Below are 18017 nucleotides of genomic sequence, written 5' to 3'. Positions count from 1 at the left end.
CTCGCATGGAATAATAGAACACTTATACCAACAATTGTCAAAGTTCAGTCTTTTCTATCCTGTCAAATGTTGAAATTCATTTGTTTAGTGAATAAAATAACGATTTATAGAGGCAAGCTAAAAACTATCATGTCTAAAATCTATATCACAGATACTGAGCAGTTTTTATCTATTTAAGTTTTTTTTTGATAGGCATTGATTAGGGCATCTATTCTAGATGATTGCCGAAACCTTTCATACCTGCACTGAGGAGGACGTTGCGTGCAGTAGGATGCCAGGTAACAACTCCCACTCTTTTTGAATGACCCTCCAGAACCACCACTGGCTCTGACATGGAAGTCACCAACCCGTTCTCTGGGATCTGCCACACCTGACAACAACAATTAACACATCTTAATTTTTACCCCTTGTAATTTGTTGTAATTAAGTGATGTGGTGTGTATTGTTAACTATGGTTGTTATTTGAGTTGCCAGAAATGCAAATATTATTATTGTCATTAGTATTAGTATTATTATCAATGACAATTATTATTATTATTATTACTACTACTAGTAGTAGTAGTAGTAGTAGTAGTAGTATCAATATTAATAAAAAAATAATAATAAACAACAACAATATTAATAACAAGTAAATAAAGAAATAAATAAATAATTGTTAAGTTATTTTAAAATAATAAAATAGTTATTATAATATTATTATTATTGTTATCATCATCATCATCATCATCATCAATATTAAATTTTTATCATTAGTAATAATAATAATAAGTAAATGAATAATAAAAACAAATATATATATACTAAGTTATTTATATTTATTATTTATTATTAATAACTATTATTATTATCATTAATAATAATAATTAGTATTATTATTATTATGACAAGAAAAATAAAAATCATTTTTATAAATAAAAATAGGCATTATTATTATTTTTATTTAATGCAATTACTTTGTAATCCCTTTGTAATCCCAACGCTCGCACGCACGCACGCACGCACGCACACACACACACACACACTAAATCAGCACTGTATCACAAGAGCGGTTATCAATTGCATTATGATCCCAAAATCTGATGAAAAAAAACATCAAGTTGGACATTTATAATAATCACGAAGCTCCAGAAGGTGGCAGCAGAGGACAAATAAAGCAGCGATTTATCACTCAGCAAGAAAACAAGAAACACAAAGTATAGTGTTGTACATTTAGCTTTATATAGTAGAAACACTGTACTCTCATGTGATTTAGAACTTCTTAGAGCCTCTCTTTGACTTCAACTCTTCCTCTACGTGTTCATTTTCAGCATTTATTCAACAGCTCTTTGAAATAATTCATTACGATAGGACAATTACTGCATGAAGTCGTCTTAATTCTGTATTTATCAACATCAATATCATCATCACAATCATAACCGATGAAAATACCTCCAGCACCTTTTAGCCAAAAATAAAAATTCTATCTTTATATAGTCATCTTCAAATGGTGACAAACCAAATCAGAGTATTTTTTTCCTTCTTCTGAACAAAAAAGATGATATTATTACAAATATTTGATATCGGTAGCCATTGACTGCCATATAATAGTAGTTTTTATTTATTTTTTACCTACTATGTCCTATCATTAACGAACATTCTTCATAATGTCACATTTTGTGTTCTATATAAGTAAGGGTAACACTTTACCTTAAAATGTTGTATTGTATAATGTTAGGTAATTTATTTACTAACATTGATTTTTTTGTGACCGAGAAAGAAAATTAAAATTGAGTGCATTTTCCTTTTGGATGGATGATCAATGATTATACTTCAAATGTTATAAACCTGAGAGGGAAGAATGACAGACTGTACCGTGCAACTCAACATTACACACTGCTGTTTTTCTATTCTATGGCCAAATAAGGGCTAACAGAGTGATAAATGGATGGAGAGCCAACAAGACTGACCTCACAACTATAAAATAGTAACCGCAGATTCAATGACTTCAGGCTGGGCTTAAACTAATGTAAAACAGTGGAGAAGAGCAGGCCTCCAGATTTGCTGTGTTCACATGACAGAATCTATTAAAGAAATCTCAAATCCAAACATCAATAAACAAGCTTCAGAATGACCGCAGGGGTTGCAGAACACATCAAAAATACAGCACAATAACGTTGTCTGGTTTATTGCAGGACAAAATGAAAACATCCTGAGCTGCACAGTAACGTGAGAGTAACAGAACAACTGAGGCAGAGTAACATGTAAAAGCAAAGGTGTTATTTAGGAAGTTGGATTTCATTCTCAATTATAACATGCTATACTGAATAGAATACTTAGATTTCCTTTAACAAATAAATTTAGTTTAAAAATATGCATTACATTTTACAAAAAACATTTTATAATATTTTAAAGTATTCATATTTTAATATTCATCTATTACTATATACTGTAGGTATTACTTTATTTATAAAAGAAAGCTGTTTTCTACATCTAACCATTACCCCATCCACCTACCCATCAATCCATCCACCCATTCATCCACCTATCCATTCATCAATCCATCCACCTACCTATCCATCCACCCACTCATCCACCTACCTATCCATCCATCCAACCCACCTACCTATCCATCCATCCATCCATCCATCCACCTACCTATCCATCCATCCATCCATCCAATCCACCTACCTATCCATCCATCCATCCATCCATCCACCTATCCAACCATCCACCTACCTATCCATCCATCCATCCATCCATCCATCCATCCATCCATCCATCCATCCATCCATCCATCCATCCATCCACCTATCTATAGATCCATCCATCCATCCATCCATCCATCCATCCATCCATCCAGACCCATCCAACCACCTACCTATTCATCCATCCACCTACATATGTATAAATCCATTCATCCATCCACCTATCCATCCATCCATCCATCCATCCAACAAACCATACATCCACCTACCCAGACATCCACACACCCACCCATCTACCTATCCATCCATCCGCTTATCCATACATGCATCCATCCACCTACCTACCTATCCATCCATCTACCCATCCATCCATCCATCCATCCATCCATCAAACCATCCTTTTACCCATACAGCCACACACCCATCCATCTTAATAGAAGATAACCAAATCAAACCATTTTAGAGGACTAACTTAAACAGATTAATTATTCACCTTCAGGATAACGATGTGAGCTAGCAAAATCAACATTGTAAATTTTTATTTCAAGCAGACTTTAAAATACTATTATATCAAACACTATAATTATTCTCTCTATTTTTATTAATGAAAATAAACACCGCAATCAAACGTTTAATAACCTATATTAAATTTGATAGTTTTCTAACACAAAAAGCTTGTAAAACCACTTTCAGAAGTCTAAAATGAAGAAAAAAATGTTGACATACCATGACGGTGCAGTCTTCAGATCCACTAGCGATGACCTGGTCATTATGAGGGCACCAGTCGATGTCCAGAACAGGGCCGGTGTGACCACATACTGTAGGGTAGGCCTTGTCTATACGACCCGTCTGCAAACAGAGACAAAGCCTAATATCAGATTAAATATGAAAGCATTCAGTTCTTTTGGTAAGAGAAATGAGATCTAACAATGCCAGCAAATGTCTGTGTAGCACCAAAACAAACACTTACAGCCTGGCCTGCATTCGTCAAATCAGGAGGGGGTCAAAAAGCCATTCATTTCCAAATGTTCAAACAATAGCTCATCCGGTCATTCAGCGCAAACAGAAGAAACATTTACACACGACAGCTGATTTATAATAAAAACAGATTGCAGCTTTTGTTCTTGCATCTCTGTTTTCAAAAGCAGAGACAGAAGTGCGTGTGCGACAGGCCCTTGACCCTTTCATTAGGAGTGAAAGGTCACACGGAGGTTCAGGCAGAGTGTGAGAAAACCCATAAATGAGGAGGTTTTACTAAACAGCCACAGAAAAATTTAAAAGAGACTACATAGAAATTCTCAGATTCTGAGGAGCGGATTTATAGTTACATTGTTTGATTAAAATGAAATTCATGTTTAAATAAAAAGTTTATTTGGAAACTAGTTATGACATTTCATACAACTGTAAAAATACTTAAAAGATTCATAAAAGTAAAGTCAATATTTCATGAAATAACCATAGGCTGCATCTGAAATCACCTACTACTCAGTAGGTATGGCATTTGAACTAGAATTTACTACTCGACTGTTAGAAAAGTATGTTCAATTCAGTACAGCCGCCTTTCCCCTGCACACCACATTCAGACACGACTGTCGGAATATGGCCCTTTGTGGCAGTCACAAAGAATTTTTCAGTTTTGTTGGGCACCATGGGAGAGAAGATGAGTCTCGTGTTGTCAGAAATGAAGGAGTGCAAAAGCAAGAGCCTTATTTCTCTATGCGTTCACCATGGTTAAATTAATGAATGAATGACTACTAGAAACTCATAAACCGCTAACATTTTGGTGGGAATGTGGAGAAAACAAAACAAAAATTTTTATTACTCATTTATGAATAGTTATATATATATATATATATATATATATATATATATATATATATATATTAGGGTTGTAACGGTATGAATTTTTTACGGTATGATAATCGTCTAAAACAATACCACGGTTTGACGGTTTCGCGGTATACGGTATGTTACAAATGTTACAAAATAATAGAACAGTGAAGCAAATTTGACTTTTTACAAATAATATATTTTCAGTTACTATAAACAACACCACTTACAATGAACAAATAAAAAATAAGAAAATAATAAATAATGTGTCAAAGTCCAAATAAAGTCCAAATAAACATGGTGCAAATCCTCAGTAAAAAAATAGATATAAATATTTACTATACTATAAATAGTTACATAACGAAACTAGATTCAATATGGAACATCCTTAGGTTTTATGTGCCAGCATGGATATGGTTGTCTGTGGATATGGATTTGGATATGGTTGTCTGCAATGCAGACAAACAGCTGCACCTTCATTTGCGTCTTTTGAAAACAACAAGAGCAGCAGTTCGTCTTTGCTGTGTCACTGTTTTGTCATGTTTCTGTGCTGCTGTGCATGCAAAAGTACTTAGTATGAGAATTATTTCATGCAAAACTTTTTTTTTTGCGTTTTATTTAGCCGCGCATAAATGTATGCCTATCTCTCATTCCGTGTTGTTCAAAAAGCTCATTGTTTTGTTTGTGGACCAAAGCGAAACCTATGCTTATTGGTTGTGATATAGCGAGTTTGAACCAATCTGGGCATGGAGGAGGGACAATGCATCAATGTATCATGTCTGGTTTGTCCGGAGACACAGTGACGAGCGTTTCTTTGTCAAATCAGCGTGGTCAAATTTTGATGACGTAACCGCACTGATTCCGGAGCCTCTGAAAGTCCGTGAATGTTATGTGATACAGCAATGGAAAGCTGAGATTCTCTTCTTTCTGCCAATCTTTGAATTGTATGAATCGGATGAGCGGATCAAAAGTTATTAAACATTTAAAAGCAATACTTTTTTTTAGCCGCGGGCGGCTGTCTCGGTCTTTAAGGGTTAAAACCGTTGATATGCAATTGTTCATGGTATGATAATCGTGCACGTTCAAATCGTGGTAGACTGTCATACCGGTATATTGTTACAACCCTAATATATATATATATAAAAACTTTTTTTCTGGTTCAAAAAAAGTTACGAAAAAAACTACTCTTTCCTCATCTCAAGAACACGAACCTGCTTGTACAACATTGGAATACATCAATCCGCTTGGCCTGTCACACCCACTAGTTGCAGGAGTTCAAATATTTTAAGGAATCCGCAGCTCAAATCAGATCCGGCTTTTAAAAATACAGAGATGATCGGAATTCTACGCAGCTCCCGGACTACTCTCCATTGAAAATCAATGACTTCTGGTCTGTCGCTTTTCATGTGCAGTGAAAAGGCAACTTATGAATGAGAGTAGTATGAATGGAACTCGAATATACTACAGCTGCCGTTTTGTCATGATCATGTGACCTACACGGTTGCATCGCTACACTCTTATTCATGAATTCTCCCTGGGGGCATGAGGGGATAGCGTAGTGTGCATCGGGCACACACTTCAGAATCTCATCGGAAGTAGTAAGTCATTCGGTTACTTCTATGAATTCGGACATACTACTGCATACTACTCGCATACTGTTTTTAGTGTACTATATAGTATGGAAGTATATGATTTCAGACACAGCCATGCTGTGCAATAATTCAAAAGAAATTAAATGATTTAACCAGTTTCCTTTTCCTAAACAAATTCATAATGAATAAAAATTTTTTGGAAAATTTGGAAGAAAATATCCTCAGACCTTTACAGAGTAAAAACAAAACATTAACATTTTACAAACCCATACCTAGTAAATCCAGAAAAAAACAACCAAAAATTATAACTACATGAAAATTTAGTGAAGATCTAAAGAAATGTTTGCTATTGTTAAAAATATAGTGAAAGCAAAATTCTCCTACGAGAGTGATTATAGCGCCTACCGATGGTGAATGTGGTTCATGGCAGGTATTATTTGGTAGTTAGGTCATTTATTTCAATAATTTGGCAACCATCAAACGTCATCAGACAAACGGTTTGAATTTCAGCTTAGTAAAAAAAACATTAAGTGTTCCAATTGGGACAACATTACAAACTATGCTGTTGAGTAAGTGCATATGGTCATAGTGTATAGTGTGCCATTTGGGACGCAGTTATAGCCAAAATTCCCAACCACATTCAATGCATGTTTGTATATGAAAAGCAGCATTATTCCTCAATCTGAGTGCTTTATGTAATAGCATTATACAATGCAGATGCCTGGAGACCGAACATTTCCCTCTCTCTGGCACACAGCAAACAAAGCAGCCAAATAAAGGCCCAGCTGTGGTCTCATGCCAAGTCAGCTGACTTCCTGATGACATCAGTCCCCTCTGCCCTTTAGGTCACGACCTCTGACCTCTGCACAGGCCTGAGAGATCATCAGGTGTCATCTGATCACATTGTGCAGTGTGCAGAAGTCCAGCACACAAACACACACTTTTGTTCACGCCGCGCCTGCTGCTGCTTTGCCTATGGTGTGACGACATCACTGAAAGCACAATCACTGGCAGGCACTGCTCCCTATTTCTCAAGCATGGAGTATCAGCTGAAGTTTACTTCACTGGCAAAATATGCTCATTCTGAACATAGTGCAAAGGAAATTCCAGTTATGAAGAGTTTGAGGTTCGACAGCCAAGCATAATTGTGTGAAGGTCGGTGGACTCGGTGCACATCAAGCTGACATCAAACAGCTAGCACAGATGAAATCAAACTGTGTTTCCAACTCATGTCTGTTTCAGTCTGGACCAAAATGCCATCTTCCCCGAATACACCAAATAGAAGAAAGCAAACTTAAACAAGATGATGCGTCTTTCTTGACTTGTGGGTGGCAATGTCAGTTTTCTTTTACAACAGGTAACTGGAACTTCTAACAAAATAAAGCAGCATTTAATACCATCATCACAGTAATTGTCATTCACCATGGAGGGATTTGCTGCTGTAAATATGTCTGACAATCTAATAATCCATATTATTTGCAAATATTTGAGAAATGAAGGTAATTACATCCTGCCTCTTTGTGTAAATTATTGACCTGAATCGTTTAATTGCTAGGTCACACTCGTGCTCTGATTCCTAGCTGAATAACAGTCAGAGTGTTCTCTTCAGTCAACAACCAGACACTGATTCTATATTCCTGATCAGGTCAACAAGCTCCATTGTTATCCTTCTGAGAGGCGACATGTGGAATACACTAGAGCAGATAGCCGGACTGATGCTGCCTGATGGACCTACTGTACAAAGCCAAACGGCTGACCACCAACTTGGTGTGTCCCAGCCCCAAATACATATCATCTAAATACATGCATTATAGCCATGTTTCTTAACTGGTGAAAAGTGGGTCGCAGAAGCATTTTTGAGTGGGTCATTGAGCAATGCATGGCTTGATCTTAAAAGATGTCTGTAAAAATGGTTAATGCTTCTGTTCTGTCAGACACAATTTATGTGCGAGAGAAAAATATGTTCTAAAGACACAAAATTTACTTTGTGGTGGCACTTTACAACATTCTATACTTTTTCTAGGAATTCTATTGATTTTATTCTTCAATGTGGAAGTGCGCTAATTTTTCCGATTGTTTTCGAACTTCCGATTCAATTGCCTATGGGAAAAATGACTATGAGTTATTGTCAGAAAACGGTCAACTTGCTCTACACACAAGTGTTTGCATGACAATACAGACAAAGCAGAATAATATAAGAAGAAAATATAAAGTTTACAACATCAAGCAGCAGAACGAGCTGTTTTTAATGCCTAAAAATGAATGGAAGTGAATGAGACCGGAAGTCTCGAGCCAAAAAGATTCAAATGGCTGCGTTTGCTTTTATGTAAAGAACAAGCAGCAACCTCCCGCTCTCGCTTGTGAAGTAAATACGGAAGTAACTGAAACTGCAATTCATCAAAAATCCGCTAGTTCTGGTTCCATAATAGAGAACATTTCTTTTGAGCCCACTGTTAAAATGGCCAACTTCACAGCAGAAAGAAAGTGTTTACAATCAGTCTGGTACAAAGAACGATTTTGGTTCGTATGCCTAATATTACTCTTCATGACAACTGTAAGGGGGTGAATTTTTTTAGAACTCATCCACTTACTTTATATTAAGTCTGTGTAATTAAGGGCGTGGCCACTTGAGTAACAGCTAGGTCTCACTGTTCGTAGTCACTTCACCTCAGCCGATTCCGACTAATTAGCCGCTTAACTTGGAATATACATCGTATTTTTGTTTTGTTTGTGTCTTTTTGTGTCTTTACACAGTTCCCTCTTTTCTTTTGGAATTATTTCTTACAATTACCAGATGATATGGCATGCTGTGCACTTAATTGTGCTCACAAACTATTCAAGTGCCCTCCCTTTCCCATGTGAATTATACACTTATACCATCTCTATAAATTTATTTGTTTTATTTAAGATAATTCATAATTTATATTTTTCTTTACAACTGTAATGCACTTCATAATCTGACAGATTGATTAGCTGTAGGCTCTAGAATAGTCATCTGAAATGTTACCATACAGTGTTATGCCTGGATTTCATAAATAGCCGTGCATTTACTAACACAGACACTATTTGAAGTATTTGGAAGTAATTAATGTTATTGCGATTCAATGTAATACAACAGTGTTTTTTAAAATATTAAACACTCTATTGATATAATGTACAACCAAGCACATGTGGTCAGAACACAAATGAGTCGCAGGTAATAAAGTATAAAGCGTTTCTCCCAAAGAAAAGTGCTAGCAGGCATCTGTAGCTCCACTCACGCTCTGCCTCTTTGGCCTTGTTTGGTTTCCCTCGGTCGATGTGATTACGCACTAACAAGATGGTAAAGGTTGGCCACACATACTTTTATCTTCTTTCGCTTCTTCAGAAACCTGTGGGTGACGTTACGGATACTACGTCCATATCTTTTACAGTCTATGGTGAAGAATAAGGTTAATAGAATGCTGGATTTCACACATTGCAGGTGACAAATATACAAATATCAAGTTGGTTAACTTATGGCCTAATGATCGTGCCATTATATTGGGCCCATGGCCAAACCAGTTGAGAACCACTGCATTAAGTGTCTTTAAACAATACATATTCAAGCATTTTAAATGGATAGATAAATAAATAACGACCTTGGTGTTTAATAGAAGAATTTAAATAATATAGTTGTGTGAAATAAGTCCATTTTATTAAAACGTAATGATCGTATTTGCATTCAGCACTAAGTTAAAATCCCTGATAAACTCAAATCTGGTAGTAATTAAAAATAAGTCTCCATTTTATTAAAACGTTTTTGATTTTCCAATGACAAAGGTAAATTTCCATCTTATCTTCTTGCTAACTGATGCATCAACACTACTTCATGCCTAAACACTTCCATCTGACCGTGTTCTCTTCATAATGAAATTTCACTTAAGATGGTGGACTACTTTAAAGTCCACTAACGGACAAACAGAACACACCCTGGGACTCTTCAAATCCCAGCCTGTAGAAAAGGACACAACCCACCTGTGCAGGAAACCACTCTGTGTTTGCATTCCTGCTCAAGTCTGGGCACGAAATAGAAACTACTGTCTTCACAGCTATTTCAGTGAGCTAACCACCCCTCGTGTTTCTTCTGAAGGATTCTAATGGAAATAATCAAGTAAGAATGTCTGGATGACGGAGAAGCATTTCACTGAAAAAGATCATTGGAAAGAAAGGGAGATGCTAAACTGCGTAAGATGTGTTTTGACTAGAGGAAATTGCCAGAAAACTCGCACACAGAACACAAAGAAGTGGCGTCACTACTATCTGAAACACTGATTAAACAATCACTACACCAACAGCTACACAAACATACTGACGGACTGGTCGTGAAACTTCACTGCCGCTTGCCAACGAAAACAGCATTCGCTGATTCAAAGTCCAGATGTGGGCAGCAGTCCGTCAACCGTCACACGTGCCCAAAAATGACTAAGATGTATGTGTTGGAATGAAACTAGTGTGATAAAGTTGCAATGTGTGATAAAGATGCAATGCTATATGTGTTGAAAAGGATGTGACGCAAATTCCTGTCAAGATGGAATGAGTGCTGTTGACATGGATCTTCATCTGATGAGAAAAAGACGTCACGTAACAAGTTCTTAAGTATTTCCATATTTTTAAAAAAATGTGCTGTGGACAGCTTCATCTCAGCTAGCTTTCAACCTTTCTGAATTTAATAAAAAATAAATAAGAGATAAATAATATTAAATAACAATAATAATAATAATAATAATAATAATAAAAGACAAATAAACAACAAATGCAAAAAAAAAGTAATATCTCAAATTTGGCCTAAAATCAAAATCTCGATTAATTGAATATTTTTTCTCGATTAAGATTAATGAACAATTATTTTATTTATTTATACATCTTTTACCCCTTATAGTTCACTGATTGGTTTTGTACAGTAAAACTGCTCGCATATTACAAGAGATTGTTAAATGAAGGGTGCATAACTTGATTTTGAAATAATAATAAAAAAAATGAGTAACCATTATTATTTATTGATCATCAACGTTTGACAACTGAAATTAAAACACACACAGCCTAAAATGAAAATAAAAATCTTGCACTTTTCAAAACAAATTGTATCATCCTAAATGTTTTTCATATTAAAAGTATAACTCCTAACATTGTATATCCTAGAAACAATATTTTAAACAATGCATTTCTTGCATTTTCTGTAAACAAATTTTTTTTAAAGTAAATAATAATTTAAATGTAATGAAAAATATGCCGTCTCAAGGCCCAGCCCTAGAAAATACTATACATTAAAATTGGCCCCAAAAAGACAATAAAACAAAAATGCAAAAGGTCAACAACATGTAATATATAAATATAACAATATTATTAAAGCAGCATTAATTTATAGAATGAAAATACATTTTTAACAATAAAAATACAATAAAAAAACAAACTTTTTCATAATCAATAGACCCAACCCCCTTAACAGCACTGTGTGGAATCCTGCCACAATATGTTAAATTAAATTCATTACAGGCTGATAATGTAACCTTTGTAACTTCACTAGCTAGAAGACTTATTCTTATGAACTGGAAGGGTTTTTGATTTCTTACATGCTCTTAAAATGAAAAAGATGCGGTTCACAATAAAACAAAAGCCAGAACAGTTTCAGAAAGTCTGGAGCCCTTTTCCGTTTTTTTAAGGAGACACCTATATTTTAATTGCTGTTTTTCTTCTTCTTTTCTTTGGATTATTTATTTATTTATACGTTTGTTTTTTTATGATTATTATTTTATGTTATCTTGTGTGTATATTTTTGAATATATACGTGTTATTTTACCTTATTATTTATATAGTTCTTTAGTGTATACTTATGTTTTTCTGATAATTTCTTGTTTGGTGAATTATATCATAGATATCTACATGTATAAATATTATGCATATTTCATTGTCTGACCTAAAATGAACCAAAAATAGCACAAAAAAAGGGAAGAAAAAAAAAACAAGCAAAACCTAGTTGTATACATACTATTAAACACTATTTAAAAGCTTTAATAAACTAAATGTATGTAAAAAAAAAAAAAAAAAACATTGAACAAGGAACAACAAAAAAATTAAAATGAAAAATCCATTTAAATTTAAAATAAAGGTAACATTTCAACAAGTTTATTAAAAACTATGAACAATACATTTATTAAAGTATACATTCATGTTTGCTAATGTTAATGGCAATAACATTTGTAATTTTTAGTCTTTAACTCACAATGCGTTAACTAATGTTAACAAGTATAAATTTGGATTTTAATAATGAATGAGTAAATGTTAATGTATGTTTAATAAATGTTGAACAAGTACTGTTCAAGATTAGTTCCTGTTAGTAGGGATGCAACGATCAACTGATTTTACTATTAACTACGCTTTAATTCATCCCGATTAATCGTAAAGGCTTCTAAACACAGTGTTTCTGCACAGAACAAAACTGTTGCAACTACATAAAGTTATGTAAACTGTGTGCTAGTTTTAAGTTCCGAGCTTACACAATACGCACGCACACTGGATTAAAGGCTGATTTCAACTTTGGCTGAGGCTATTAAATAACGACCATTCACATTTCCCGTCTTTTCGTTAATTTCCAATGGAGGTGCGCGGTTTGATTGCGCATATTGGAAGCGGCGAGAGGCACGAATTTTCTAGGTTCTAGGTTTTCTAGTATTGATGCATCATATTCTAGGCTCACCTAGTTGAAAGAATGCTGCCAGCGCACCACAAGTCACATGACAAGAATTGATTGGTCAGCTTCAGACTTGTTTAGAATCATGTATATTCCATACAATGTAATTTACTAAACTAGTAGTGTTTTTAAATTAATGAATGAATAATCATGATAACTGTGAAACCGTGACTACTCCTCAGACTATAATCGTACAATTGAAATCTATTTCAATTAATCGTCTAATCGTTGCATCCTTACATGTTAGTAAATACATTAACTAAACCTTATTGTAAAGTGTGCCCGAATTAAAATTTACACAACTTTTAAAAATTATATATATATATATATATATATATATATATATATATATATATATATATATATATATATATATATATATATATATATATATATATATATATAAAAGCTAAATTTAATACACGAGGGGTTAAAAAAAGGATAAAATAACATTGGTAAAATAAAAATATTTTCTTTTCAAATCCAGCAGTCATTCATCCACCACGTGCCACAAGAGAAAACAAACAGAGAACATTATTCCTCCAATGATTTTTTCACTTGTTTAACTTTGTTTAGTCATGGACGTGTGGAAGGAAGCGATTGTGGAAGTGGAGGAAGGTGATAAAAGGGCACACGACTCCTCAACAGAACCTTCCAGTAGGAACCAGTAACTCAAATCCAATGAGCCCGGAGGACCAGAGAGACACAAAAGCATAAGCCGTATAAATATATTGATCTGCTGACATTAATGCCAGCTGCTTTTTCTGGATCACTGACGCTGCAGAGGGTCAGTAGTGATCATCTGCATACAGATTATAGAATGGGCTTGCTTTATTATTTATTAACCCACGCTCATTTATGCACAGCTTGTTTTTGTTCAGGAGGTATTTTTAAAAGAATGAGCTAAATATCAAAGCAAAAGTAAAACAAATAGCCAAAGTAAAATAGAAAATGCAGATAAAGATTGATTACTAGGTTTTCCATGTTCCAAAATGCGTCAAGATGTGTGATCGTGTAAACATCTTGATGACATTTTTGCACTATGTGTTTTATCAACAGATATATTTTTATGAGTGTCTGCAGATACATATTTTCTGATTTGTGATTAACTATGTCTGGTGTTTAATAACTAATAAGAGCTATTATTAATTAATTTAGCTTTTTTGTTGTTGACAAAAATACATTTTATAATTCATTATACCATTGCGGCACATTAATTTTATTTTTTCTTCACAAACCTTTTTTTATTTTTTTAACTTATTCAGATTACATTTCCTTTTTCTTACGATTCTTATTATTAATATAATAGTAATTCAACTGATGCTTTATTCAATACACTCCATCACAAAAACTTTTATTTATATTTTACAATTTTTAACATCAAAGAGCATGTCAAATTAATTGAAAACATGAAAATTATTCAGATATTCTTAATAACCATTAAAAACTGATTCTTTGATAAATTATGCAAACTAAGCAAATGTAATAAATAACAAATGAAAATTAGGGATGCTCATTTAGGTTAATTTTGCCAATCAACAACCGCCACTCATTAAGTGAATATTAACTGGTCAGATTAATATGAAATTATTATTAAATTTGTAAAAAAAAAAATTATTGACATGTCTATTTTAAGTCTGACACATTAAATATTGCATTTTAAAATACTGATTTATTTTACCAAGCAAACAACACCATACATACATACCATACAGCACCTGCAGTGTTTCCAACAGCATAGAAAAACAAAAACAAAAAAATTCTACTTTACTAAAACCCAGAGAATTAGGAGGGGTCTTATTACCCAATTTCCAGTAATATTTTTGGTCTTCCCAGATAAAAAAAAAAAAAAAAAAAAAAAAAAAAAAATTTATATATATATATATATATATATATATATATATATATATATATATATATATATATATATATATATATATATATATATATATATATATATATATATATTAAACTTGTTTCTTAAAAGAATGGATGCTCAGTGGTTGGGTATAGAACCTATGACAAGCTCCCCAAATTTGGTTTGAACTTTACCATTTATTAACAGTGTACATAAACTTGACTCTGTATTCAACATCTTTACAGTATCAAACACTCTCTTGGCATTATTAACTAAATTTTCCTTATACTTTTTCTTTAAAATCTCCTATTTCGTGTAACCCTGATCTACCCTCTGCTATTTAGAACATTGGTTTTCATCATGGAGACTAAAGGGGATTTTGGAATTAGGTCAAATAATTGACAACAGCAACCTGAAATCGCTGTGATCACCTTATGCAGCCAAACTTAAAATAAAAAGAAAAAAAAAGATATATATATATATATATATATATATATATATATATATATATATATATATATATATATATATATATATATATATATATATATATATATATGTATATATAAATATACACATACATACACAATTGTATTTTTTAATACTTTAAATGATACCATTAATCAGTTAAAAACGCACCCTTTCAGTTAGCGGTTAATATGAGTATCACTGACTGAGATTGCAGTTTACCTAACCATAGAAAAGTGAAATACTGTTTATTGTATCATTCGATCAAGCATTACGGTGAACAAAAACTTTACAGAAAGCTCTGCTGAACTTACATCATGAAAATTTATGTGAAATAATTATAGGTTACTAAAAGCGGAGTGGCCAATACCGTCATTGCAGCGAGGCTCACTTGTTGCATAGCAACAGTAGCAGCATCACTGCAGATCCTTCAGCCTAACACTCAATTAAAACAGCCAGTATCAGAGAAGCAGCAAATCAAACAAACACAAACACTGGACACGGACAGAATCACAGGGACACCAAAGAAACACATCGGTTTCATCTGGTCTGCATGGAAATTTCCATGAGGACGGAGAGGCTCTAGCTGACCTGACTGAAGTGCCCTGACAGCCGACCAATCAGAACTCGTGTCATTCTATGTGCAACAGAAAGAGTCTGGTGGACTGAAAGAGCTGCTCAGGCACAGGTGTGTGTGGTTGGCTAACAGATATAAACCTGAAAGACAAGGAGGAGGGTAGAAAAGCTTACAGAAATAAATCAGAAAGATCAGAGAGATACTGAGGTTTGACACTTCTCTGGCATTTCTCAACTCTTGACTTCTTTTTAAAAATACACTTCCAAATTAAAAGTTTGGGGTCAATATGATTTTTAGGGTGCTTTCACATCTGTAGTTCACTTCATTTGATCCGGACCAAGGGCAACAAATGATACACTGCAGCATTTTTGCTGTCTTTGGGTCCTTTTCACACCACACTGATTTGATCCGAACCAGTTGACAAGAAAAATGCAGTCATCTGACAAAATCCACATCTCTCATTGGCCAGATGTTGTTGAACATGTTTGCTAAACTGCTTTTCGATTGGTCAGAATTCACGTGCGGGAAAATGCCAATAGAAAGGTAAACAAACCGGCAGACACAAAATGTCGATATTGACTATGGAGCTACGACTGCGCTGACTGATTGTACCCCTGCACATAGTATAATTTATAGTTTACATTGCTTTAGACCAGGGGTCGGCAACCCAAAATGTTGAAAGAGCCATATTGGACCAAAAAAAAACAAAAACAAATATGTCTGGAGCCGCAAAAAATTAAAAGCTTTATATAAGCCTTATAATGATGGCAACACATGCTATATGTATTTATATTAGCTATATTAGCCTACTAAAAAAATGACTTCGTTGGCTACAAATACATACTGAAGGGTCAATCTCCAGGGGTGTGTGTCAAGGAAAGACAGTCTCGTTTTTTCCTTTCGCAACTCACAAAATCTGCTCCCAAATGCAGTTTGCATATCAACGATCGCACCTTGTAAATAATCACCGTTGAGTTAGTGATCGGGATGGGCTTCTTTGAATTCTCTCAGGGAGGGAAAATGAGAAAGCGTGCCCCGCTGAACATCTTTGGCAAAGACAGCTTGCGCTCCATGGCGCATCACACAGCCGCCGGTTTGTTTACAACAGCTACCTGCCTGGCATCCCGCCCTGCTGATAGAAACGTGTGTCGCAGGCTATGACGCAAATCTTCGTTGACAGAAATGTTGAAATTAAATATTCTACACACTTTTACAGCATTGGAAAACGTTAAGATTGTTTGTCCTCCTATAGAAACCATATTAAAACAAAAAAATATATTTACCTCCCTCATCGTTTACCATTTTCAAACATTTTTTGAAAAAGTTTCAGAGAGCCACTAGGGCAGCGCTAAAGAGCCGCAAGCGGCTCTAGAGCCGCGGGTTGCCGACCCCTGCTTTAGACAAACTATAGCTACATTTCGAGAATGAAGCGCGGCTGTAATGTGTATTATATTGTATCTTAAAGAATATACAGTGCAAGTCAGAATTATTAGCCCCCCCTTTTAATTTTTTTTTTTTTTTTAAATATTTCCCATATGATGTTTAACAGAGGAAGAAAATGTTTACAGTTTGTCTGATAATGTTTTTTTTCCTTCTGGATAAATTCTTATTTGATTTATTTCTGCCAGAATAAAAGCTATTTTAATTTTTGAAAAGAAAAAAAACATTTCTAAAGGTCAAAATTATTAGCTCCTTTAAGCTATATATTTTCTTTGATAGTCTACAGAACAAACCGTCATTAAATAATAACTTGCCTAATTAACCTAACCTGAAAAAGTTAACCTAATTAACATAGTTAAGCTTTTAAAAGTCACCAAGCTGTATAGACATGTCTTGACAAATCTCCAGTCAATACTATTTACTGTCATCAGAGCAAAGATAAAACAAATCAGTTATTAGAATTAAGTTATTAAAACTATTACCTTTAGAAATATTGAAAACTACCCATCCATTAAACAGAAATTAGGGAAAAAAATAAACAGGGGCAAATAATTCTGACTTCAACTGTATATCTATTTTTACAAACAAACTCATTTTAATATCTATCTTTACAAACTTTATAATACTCATAAAAATATAAACAACAATTAAAAGATGAAAAGAAATCCCCTAATGACCACAGTGAACTTCTCACATTGAACAAAAATTCCCTTCTCACTGGCCTTCTTTTCTTTCCCGCGTCTATCAGGGAATCTATTGGACACAAGCTCTGAGCTTCAGCCAATGGAGAGCAGCGAGGAAACAGCTCTGGAAGGCTGACAGGCGGGAGCTCAGGATGACCATATAAGGTAAAAATCTG

At 34.1% G+C, this 18017-nt stretch overlaps 1 protein-coding gene across 1 annotated transcript in view; it reads right to left on the bottom strand.

Moving 5' to 3' along the window:
- Positions 1 to 18017, bottom strand: part of coro1ca (coronin, actin binding protein, 1Ca) — a 97307-nt gene that overhangs the window by 16343 nt on the left and 62947 nt on the right. The window contains 2 exon segments of the mRNA NM_201295.1: positions 241 to 370; positions 3411 to 3533. Coding sequence (NP_958452.1) covers positions 241 to 370; positions 3411 to 3533 — 253 coding nt within the window.

This window comes from Danio rerio, chromosome 5, assembly GCF_049306965.1.
Source record: "Danio rerio strain Tuebingen ecotype United States chromosome 5, GRCz12tu, whole genome shotgun sequence".
NCBI lineage: Eukaryota > Metazoa > Chordata > Actinopteri > Cypriniformes > Danionidae > Danio > Danio rerio.
Note: the sequence above shows the minus strand (reverse complement) of the source record. Positions and strands in the feature narration are given on the sequence as shown.